Source organism: Gracilinanus agilis, chromosome 5 (assembly GCF_016433145.1).
Source record: "Gracilinanus agilis isolate LMUSP501 chromosome 5, AgileGrace, whole genome shotgun sequence".
In the NCBI taxonomy this organism is placed as follows: Eukaryota; Metazoa; Chordata; class Mammalia; order Didelphimorphia; family Didelphidae; genus Gracilinanus; species Gracilinanus agilis.
Genome location: NC_058134.1, coordinates 217867939 through 217878692, shown reverse-complemented (window position 1 = coordinate 217878692; position 10754 = coordinate 217867939). Strand labels below are relative to the sequence as shown.

Below are 10754 nucleotides of genomic sequence, written 5' to 3'. Positions count from 1 at the left end.
GGATTAAAAAACCCAGGAGTTGGAAGTGGGAGATGGGGCAGGGACATTGGGAAAAGGTGGGTTGGATCACTGACTTTCAATTTGGAAGGGGCCTTAGGGGTCATCTAGTCCAACCATTCCATTGGACAGATGATAAAACTGAGGACCAGAGAGATTAAGTAATTTGCCCAATGTCATTCATCTAGTAAATAGCATGGGGGATGGTCCTTCCCCCATAAGGAGATGGGTAGAGATGTTGGTTCAAGGGTCAAAAAGTGTCAGAGTTGGCAGGGACCTCAGTGCCCTTCTGGTCCAACCCATACCTGAGCAGAAATCCTTTATGCAACATCCTCAGTCAGGAGGCACCTGACCTCCAGGGAGGTGAAAGGGGTTTTTGAGGCAGCCCATTTCCCCGATAGACAGTTAAAGTTGTTTAAAAAGCTTCTCCTTAGGGAGAGCTGACATCACAAATTCTCAGCCCCTTGCTTCTAATTCTGCTCCGGGCCAGGCAGGACAGATCTGCTCCGTCTTCCACACAGCAGCTCATTAGGTACTTGGAGAGAGCTTTCAGAGGATTCAGAGGATTTAGTGCTGAATGGCCCCTGAGATCATTTAGTCCAACACTTTTATTTTACAGATAAAGAAATTGAGTCCCAGAGGTGGAAGCAGTAACAGCATCATAGAACCATAGAGTAAGGGCTGCAAAAGATGTCAGAGGTCATTTTATCCATTCTACTCATTTTATAGATGAGGAAACTTAGTCCCAGAGAAATTTGGTGACTTGCCTAAGGTCATAAGGCTAAAAAATGGCAGAGCTGAGATTCAGACCCAATCAGTTCTCAGATAGCATGATATCCAGTGCCCTCGACATCTTGGACACAGCACCACTGGTCAATGTTTCTCTTAAAATATGACACCCAAGACTGGGCACAATACTCCAGATGTGGGCTACTCACATCTGGGGAGGAAAAGGGTTCATCATCCAGGATCTGCTACAGCCCAGATCCCCAAAATCCCCTCTTCTTAAGACATTTATGGGACAGCTACTTGGGAAAGAGCATATGACCTCTTATCTCAGTCAAGTCTGAGGATTTCCTGCTCCCACTTAGGATCATAGAAAAATAGGTCTAGGCCTAGAAGGGATCCTAGACATCATCTTGTCCAAATTTCTCATTTTGAAACTGAAAAAACTGAGGGCCAGGGTAGTTACGTGACTTTCCCAAGGTCACACAGGATTCTGGTTCCTTTTTTCCACCAATCCCCTATCTCCTTCCTCAGCATTGACCTGATTACCTAGGCCCCTCCCCATTGGTGGAAATGGGTTTTAGGGATGCCCAAGGTCCCTCAGTACTCAGGGGCACCCCAAAACCCTTCTCTCTGATTCCCCTCTCTTTCCCTTGCCCAATCATATTCCATGAATTACAAATAGCTCGTCTGCAAAGTGCTGGATTTCTCCCCTCCAGTAAACTCTTCTGGGAGAGGCTTGTGTTCGCTGCCACAGGGTCTACAGGGTGGTAGCTCCCGTCCCCCACTGCCTGGTTGGCTGATCTGACTGATACGCCCATTCATCTCCTTTCTAGCTACTCTTTCATCATCCTCATCTTCTTCCTCTTCCTCCTCTGTTTTCTCAGGGGGCCCAGTGGGTGGTTCCTGATTTCGGACCTTCCTTGAGGGCCGTAACAAGACTCTTCGGAAGCCCTGCTTGAAGCGGTAGGAGAGGAAGCCATAGATGATGGGGTTGGCACAACTGTTGGCATAAGGGAGCACGACCACCAGAAAGTAGACGCCAAAGAGGGAAGGTTCTTCAGGTAGGGGACAGACCACATTGACTATGTTCAGCACGTAGAAGGGCAGCCAGCATAGCACAAAAAGGGCCACCACAGCCACCACCATGCGAGTGACCCGCCTCTCAGACCGCCGCCGCTTGGATGATGTCACCTGGACCCGCCGACTGGCAGAGCGCACCTTGACCACAATGAGCAGGTAGCAGAGGCAGATCACTAGCAGTGGTCCAAAGAATCCCAGAGCTGCTGTGTAGACAATGAATCCTGTCTGCCAGGCTGCAGCAGGCTCAGGCCACTGGATGTGGCAGGTGTTCATGCCATGTGGGACTCCTGAGAAAACCACCACGGGCAGCACCACGACTGCCGAAGCTACCCATACAGCAGCACTCACTGCCCGGGCCACTGGGGCAGTGCGCCAGCGGGATGATCTGGTTGGATGCACCACAGCCAGGTACCGGTCCACACTCATGACAGTCAAACAGAAGATACTAGTAAATTGGTTGATGCTGTCAACAGCCATGACCAGGCGGCACATCAGGGAGCCAAAGGGCCAGTAGGAGAGGGCATTCTGGGCAGCCAGGAAGGGTAGACCCAGCATGAAGAGTTCATCAGCCAGGGCCAGGTTGAGAATATAGACATTGGTCACTGATGGACTTACAGTGTGTCGAAGGACCACATAAATCACCAGTGAATTGCCCAAAAGACCCACCACACACACTGCCAGGTATACCAGAGGGATCAGCACACCACTCACATCTAGTCCTGTGCCAGCTGGTGATGTAGACAGGTTCCCCATGAAAGGGTCTTCTGGCCAGGCGAGAGAGGCATTCTCTGGTTCTGAGGATGCAGACATTGGAGAAGGAAAGCTGGTGATGTCCATGTTGGGTGGAGAAGTCAGCCAAGAGAAGGTCAAAGATGGTGGTCAGTACATGTCACCTCCAGTAGTTACAATCAGTTCCAATTCTGGGAAGAAAAGACACAGAATAATATTATATATATGAAAAAATGATCTTCTCTGGCAACCAATAGCTTTCTCCCTGTCAAACCCATCTGACTCCTTGGTAGAATACAGAGAAAATAGTCTAACCTGGCATGGAATGACAAGAAGAAAGAGAGGTCTTTGATATCCAAGGGATAGATGGAGAGAGGGAAGCAGTATTTCTCAGGCTTCCCATTGTCAGATATAGAAAGAACCATAGAACAGTAGGGACATTAAAACCAAGGATATAAGAGTTTGGAAGGATATTAGAACATGGGATGTCACAGTTGCAAGAAACTTTAGAACTTGGAATGTCAGAATTGGAGGGAACTTGATCATGAGATATCAAAGCTTGGAGGGTCCTTGAGCATGTTATGTCACAACTAAGGGAGACTTTTGAACATAGGTTGTTAGGACATCAGAGACATTAAAACAGAGAATGTCAGAGCTTGGAAAGACCTTAGAACATAAATATCAGAGCTGTGAGAGACCTTAAAATATAGATTCCTAGAACATCATGGACATTAGAACTGAGAATGTCAGAGTCTAGAGGGGATCTTAGAACACGGATATTAGAAGTGAAAGGGAACTTAGAACGTGAGATGTCAAAGCTGAGAGAGATGTTAGAACATAGAATGTTGGTACACAGAATATGGATATCATCTATCCCAGCTACTCACTTTACAGATGAGAAAATTGAAGACCAGAAAAAATTAGCCAGCCTAACATCACCCAACAAACTATCATCAGAGCTACAATGGGAAGCCCAGTCTCCTGACTATCAGCTCAGTGTTCTTTCTATGATACAATGCTATCTCTCCTTGTTGAGACCCAGGATCTGGAACCCTTGAGTCCTCTGGCTGCCTTTGCCCTCAAAATGCCCATCATGATGTGTCATTTCCTGGGATCCCAGGTTCAGAATAGTGAATTTCTTACTTAGAGTTCTAGTGCTGGCAGTATGGACTTAGGGTCTTATTTCCCTCACTCCCATCCCCCTTCTATCTTCTGTCCATCCTTCCCATGCCAACACACACATACACATACATACATACATACACACATACATGAACAATCAATCAATTATAGAATCTCAGATTTGGAAAGGAGCCAGAGGTCAATAAACCCAACCAAATCTTAGCAGCAATACCCTATGTGGCATCATTGACCAGCAGTCATCTAGCCCCCTGCTTGAAGACCTCCATGGATGGGGAACCCACTAATTCTCTAGGCTGCCCATTTCACTTTTGGATAACTTTCCTCCTGAGGAAGTGGTTCCTAATATATATTTTAAAAATCCTTATCTTCTGTCTTAGAATCAATGCTAAGTATCGATTCCAAGACAGAAGAGTGTTAAGGGCTGAGCAATTGGGGTTAAGTGACTTGCCCAGGGACCCATAGCTAGGAAGTGTCTGAGGCCAGAATTGAATCCTCCCAACTCCAAGCCTGGTAGTCTATCCACTGTGCCACCTAGATGCCCCTCTAATACATAGTTTCAGTCTTCTCTGCAACTTCTAGAATGCCAAGAGGCCTCAGAAGCTCTCCAATCCAACCCTTTTGTCTTTACAAATAGGAAAATCAAGCCAAGAAGAGATACACAGTATTTCTAAGACCACATAGGTAATAAATGTCAGAGGTAGGACTTGAATTCAGGTTCTTTGACTCCAAAATCAGCACTATTTCCCCTGTACTCCAGGGCTAATGAGGAGGTTGATATTCTATGGTCTTTCCTTGTTCTATCATAAGGCATTCAAATTGCATGCTAGTGAGGAGGAAATGACAGTTTCTTTGATGTGAGATAGGACAGATGACTGAATTTCAGCCCTTTATGCTTTCTTTCTTTTTGATTCCACCTTGTTCCCTGTGATTCAGGACTGACTTTAGGGCTGGATTATGCATCCTCTTTCTATGCAGGTAAAGTAAAAGGAGATAGTTTTCTTCCTTCTATCTTCAAATCTTTCCTGGTCTTCAGAGTAACCTCAGAGAAAGTGCTCTCCCATCCCCACCCTCTATCTACTCAGTCATCTACTCAGTTGGCCTCTTTTACTCAGATTTCTGAGTTTTAGGAAAGGGGACTGACACTCAGCCTTAAAGAGGGAGGATACAGCCAGCTTCTCTATCTGGTGGAGGCTCTCAGAGGGAAGGGGCTCTTTGATTTTTGCTTTTGAATCTCTAGACTTAACATAGGCCTGCTTTACAACAAGTGGCTAATATATGCTTGCAAATTGATTGGAATGGAGAAAACCAATTTGATGGGCTTGGAAAGGGTGACTCTACTTAGCCTTAGGTTTTGAAGGGAATGTTCTTATGCCCATCCCCTCTTCTGGCAGCCTGGATCTATCCAATAGAACATTCCTAAAGAGTCTTCCCTGATTCTTTCTACTTTTCCCATTGCCCAAATCTCTGGGATCTACCATTATGGATCCCTGTTTGGCCACCTCCATCTCTAACCCTCTGTGTCCTATTGACTCTCCCATCCCTAACATTCCCTTTTCTAAGGTCTTTCCCAACTCTGACATTCCATGTTGTAAGGTTCTCTCCAGTTCTATCATGTTCTATGAAGATGATCTCTCCTATATTCTAGAGAGACCACCTGGTCCCATGCCCTCATCTGCCCAGGAATTATCCTAATGCTAATGGCAGTTTAAGTTTCCAAGGCATTTTTCAAAGCTCTTTTCACACAATTCCATTAAGCAGAGGATGGAAGGATGGTTATTCTCAGTTTAAAGATGAGTAAGCAATGATCCAGAGAAAGGCACACTTCTAGTAGGAGCAGAGCTGTTTGACTGACTATCTAACTGACTGACAAACAAGCAACACTGACTGCCTCCCTCCTTGCCTGCCTGAGGGTTTCACTGGCCAAAGAGCCTGAAGTTGTGGCCCTTGCTCAGATGACACCAGGATTCCCTAAACCTTCTTGTCCCTTCCCTCAAATAACACAGGTCCCCTGCCTGAGGGCAGCCCTTAGCCAGTGATGCTTAGTAAAGAGAGAAAATATTGAGTGGTTCTCCCCAGGGGCAAGGCTAGCTCCAGGCATCAGTAGAACAGGAAGCTGCCCAGAGGCATATTCCCAAATATCTCCCCTCCTAGCCTTTGCCCTGCCCTAATTGCATCTCTTGGGATCTATTTCTTGAAGTCCTTCTTTCTCTACTCCTCCCCACCACCTTTAAAGTCAAATGATCAAGAACTTAGCATTTTATTTTATTTTTTAAAACCCTGACCTTCTGTCTTAGAATCAATACTGAGCATTGGTTCCAAGGCAGAAGAGGGGTAGGGGGCAGGCAGTGGGGGTTCAGTGACTTGCTCAAGGTCACACAGCTAGGAAGTATCTGAGGTCACATTTGAACCTAGGACCTCCCATCTCTAGACCTGGCTTTACATCCACTGAGCCACCCAGTTACCCCCAAGAACTTAGCATTTTAGGCACCTGGAATGGCTAGAGTTTCTAGGATCCCAAGAAGCCCCACATGGCTTGTAGCTGGAAGAAATGGTGAGAGGAGGGAAAATACACACATCCAAAGTACACAGATACACTTTGCCATTTTGCCTCCAGAGCCCAACAGTGAAGATGTCGCCATCCTTCTGAAACCTAAAGAAGCAGGGCTGGCTCTTTCTACCCTTGCCTCTGACCTCCTACCATTGACCTGTCCCAAGGCTGGGTTTGGGAAGAAACAGAATCCTAGAATCCATTTGCCTTCCTCTGCCCCCTAACTATGCCTCATCCTGGCTATTTCCTTGCCATGCCACTGTGCCTCTTGATTCTTCTGCTGTTGGCACTACCTCCTGGAGGTGGGTGATCCTGAACAATAAGAACGGCCTCAATCAAACAAGCTCCAGGTCCTGGGATCATGCTCTATCCCCCTCCTCTGCTTCCATGTCTTGCACTGGGCACAACAAGCATCCCAACACTTCTATCATTTCTTCATAGGGTCTGTTGATTGACTTTTCTATGGTCTTGGCTGGCCTTGGGGAAAACCCAAGGAGCTCAGAGCCTCTGACGCATTTTGGACGTGTGGTCCTGGGCAAGTCACTCTGGGCACCCTCTGAGCCCCAGGCAGCTCTCTCAAACTACACATTGAAGAGAGGTGCCAACCTACATTGGTAGAGAGAGTTTCCTCATCCAGAAGTTCCTCATGCCAATGAAATCACAAGTCTAGTCTCTACCTCTAAACGTGTGACTCCATTCACGGTCAGTGCAACTCTGAGGCAAAAATTACCTTCTCGGGCCATCCCTATGTATGTGGTCACTTCCTACTAGAATGTAAAATCTTGGGGGCAGAGATCGTCTGTTTTATATTTACATCCCCAGTTTCATTGAATGTCTGCACATATTGATGTGCAGTCATTTCAGTCGTGTCTGACACTTCATGACCCCATTTGGGGTCTTCTTGGCTAAGATCCTGGAGTGGTTTGCCATTTTCTTCTTCGGCTCATTTAACAGATGAAAATGCTGAGGCAAAGAGCTAAGTTGCACAGCTAGTACATAGTAAGGGCTTAATAAGAACTTTCTCATGTATTCATTCATTCATGCTGGTTGAAACTTTAGAGATTTATCTACCTCAAAACCTCAAGTCCTTCTCTTCTGTCCTTACAGATGCCCTGATACTCACAGTGATTCCCAAAGTGGGCGCCACCGCCCCCTGGTGGGTGCTGCAGAGATCCAGGAAAGCGGTGATGGCCACAGGTGCATTTATCTTTCCTATTAATTGTTATTAAAAATTTTTTAAATTAATTTCCAGGGGGCTAAGTAATATTTTTTTCTGGAAAGGGGGCGGTAGGCCAAAAAAGTTTGGGAACCACTGCTCTAGGAGAAGAAAAAGGAACCCTTGAAGTGTGCCTCTCCTAGCTTCCTGGGCTTTGGAGTCCAACTATTCTGAGAGAAAGAGATGGAGGAACCATGAACTCTTCCCAGCTTCTTTCAAGGACCGGCCCATTTTTCTGGCCCCTCCCTATCCTTATCCCTTCCCTCCCCCCTCTAGAAACATATTGAGGGCAGGAATCCCATGTTCAAAAGCTCAGATTTCCTTTTGGAGGGGGAGAGGAGGCACTGGAAAAGAGAGCAAACCAATATGACTCCCAGAAAAAGAGATTTGCTTACATATTCGTCTTCCTCCTCCGTCCCCTTCTGTCCTCTCAACTCTGAACTTCACCTTTCCTGCAAAAGGCCATCAGCTTTCTGGGTGAGCTGAGAAGCTAGAGAGATGAAGACTGCAGCTCTCCAGAACCGCCAAAATTAGCTCTGCAATCTAGGTGACGTCTTTTCTTTCCAAGAGCCTCAGAATTTTATTCATTCTCCATGCTTGGGAGGGAGGGAAGGATGGCTATTCTTTTCTGGCTGGCATCTTTGCAACCGGATGGGCTAGATGAGGATGAAGGATCTATGGGAGCCCAGGACTCTGTTCCCAAAAGGCAGGAGGGATGGAGACCCAGAGAGAGAGAGAGAAATCTCCCTCAAGGTCACCTAGCCAGTCTGGGATTTGTGGTCCCTTGCAGCTTTACAGCTCGGGTCCCATGACCCTATGATGCAGGACTACCAGGGCCTCCTGCAGAATGGCAAATTAAATCCATGTTCCATCTCATCCCCCCTTGAATCCCCTATCCCCACCCCCTCTGTCCCATCTCTGTCCCTTGGGGCACAGTGAGTCACTGAGTACTACCCTTCCTGCTGTGTCCTTCTGCCTGGTCCCTCATTCTTTCACTTGGTTCAAGTTTTCCACCCACTCAGCAGTTCCCTGAAATATCTTAGAATCAGAGTGTCAGAGCTGGAAGGCATCTCAGAATTCCTCATAACCAGTTCTGACATTTGACAGATTTCCCCCTCATGGACCTGGTCGATTCACGCCCATCCTTAAAGCTCAGTTTAAAGACCACCTCCTTCATTCAACTTTCTCCATTCCCTCCTCTGACTCTATTTAGCCTACTGTTTGCCCCTCTTTTATTCACTTACACTAGCTAGGTGGCACAGTGGATACAGTGCCAGGCCTGGCATCGAGAAGACCTGAATTCAAATCTGGCCTCAACAACTTACTAGTTGTGTGACCCTGGGCAAGTCACTCAACCCTGCTTGCCTCAATTCCTCATTTGTAAAATGAGCTGGAGAAAGAAATGGCAAACGACTCCAGTGTTTCTTTCCAGAGTTCCAGGGTTTCTTTCTGCCAAGAAAACCCCAAACAGGGTCGCAAAGAGTCAGACACAACTAAACAACATGTAATATTGCATATATTTTATTTATCAGAATGAGTGTCTTATCTCCCTACTAGATTGCGACCTCCTTGAGACAGTCTGTGTTTTATAGCTTTAGATCTCCTCCAGAGAAACTGATAGACACTTAAATATTTCTTTAATGAACGAATGAATGAACGAACTTAGAAATTCAGCCCAAAGTCACACAACTGGTTAAAGATAGAGACTAGAGCAGGAGCCAGGATTCTTGATTCCCAACCTATACCCATTCCCGTTCTGCCACACTGTGTACAGGTTTCTCTTTGCATCCACCTGTGTCTTGTTGCCATGGAATAAACATGAATTTTCCCTAGATGGCCCAACCCCCAGGTTTCCTGGTCATTCTTTTATCCAGAACCCAAACCCAGCTTCGCCTAGCCTAAGATTTCATTTTTCTACCTCCTCCTCTGAATTCAGACCACAAAAAGAAGAGGAAGAGGACTAGGGGTGCCTGTAGAAAGGTCCCTCCAAGCTCTAATATACTAATCTTGGACAAAAGTTGGGGATCCCTTGGTTTTGCAATGAGGGCAGCTGATGGAAAGAAGGGTCCCTTCCCCTGTCCCACAGTAGAAGAAATGGGATGTAGATCCCATATTCTTGACCCTTTGCCAAAAGGGCGAGGGCAACTTAGACCTGCTCCACTGGAGGCTCCATCTCCGTAGATGCACTGGTGCATGGAATTAAACTGGAAAAGTTCCAGGGAGTTTGTCCCATCGTAGGCAGTGGGACAGGAGACAGGGAGCCAACTCAGGAGAGCAACATGTAATAGTGCATATATTTTATTTCTCAGAATGAGTGTCTTTTCTCCCAACTAGACTGTGACCTCCTTGAGAAAGACTGCAAAGAGTGGTGCATGGAAGTTAGGAAAGTCCACCTCTGCCACCTGGTCTGCATGACTTTGAACAAGTTATTCAGCTGCCTGGGCCTCAGTTTCCTCATCAGCCAAATAAGGAGGGTAAACTAGATGATCCCGAAGGGCCCTTTCCATTCTAGCATCTGCGATCCTCAGGTTGCTCCTGGTGCTAACATATGTTCTCTGTATTGGCCCTTCTGTATTCTGATCCCTCGGGTCTCCTCCAGCCATAACTAGGACTTAACCAGTTCCATCTGAAAGTCCCTTCTGGCTCCAACATTCGATGCCCCGTTGTCCTTGCCAGCTCTGACCTGCTCTGTGCCCAGGTTCCTTCCCATTCTGACACTCGGTGCTCTAAAAGTTTCTGCTGTGTGTTCCCTTCGAGTACCAATATTTCACGAGCCATGGCCCCGTTCCCAAGCTCCCTCAAAGGTGGGGCTCCTCTCCCTCCCATCTATTTCCCCACCAAAGCCCCAGATCTCCAGCTACCACCTGACGCCACCCTTGTCCTTCCTGCCCCATGCTGACTCAAACTCAGGCTCCGGGCTGAGGGGGGCCAGGGAGGGGGCTTTTAGGGGTAAGCCTCAATAGTAATAATAGAACCTTTGGCCTCCTTACCTGCTTGTCAGATGAGGGATTCCTTCGTTGATTCATCCGCTCCCCCCTCTTTTCTTGTCTGGGATAGGGAGCTCCCACAGTTCCTTCCCTGGGCCCAGGGGGTTTCTTAGGGTCTGGTCTCCTGTTGAAGCTTGCCCTCCCAGTGCCCCAGCCTCCAGCTTCCAGCTGTGCCCCACAAGGGGGCACCCCACTAGCCCCGAGATGGCCACATCTGTCTGTTGAGGGTCTCCCATTTGATCTCCATCCCTGCCTTCCCATCGGTGCTGAGCGGTTCTCCCCACATCTCTCAGATGCCTTCTGGAAGAAGCCTGGGTACAAGAAA

General features: G+C 47.2%; 1 protein-coding gene across 1 annotated transcript; it reads right to left on the bottom strand.

The window, feature by feature from the left end:
* Positions 1–1398: 1398 nt before the first annotated feature.
* Positions 1399–2643, bottom strand: SSTR3 (somatostatin receptor 3). Its single transcript, XM_044678840.1, has one exon. It carries the CDS (start codon positions 2641–2643, stop codon positions 1399–1401), a length of 1245 nt encoding a protein of 414 aa, XP_044534775.1.
* Between the last annotated feature and the right edge of the window lie 8111 nt (positions 2644–10754).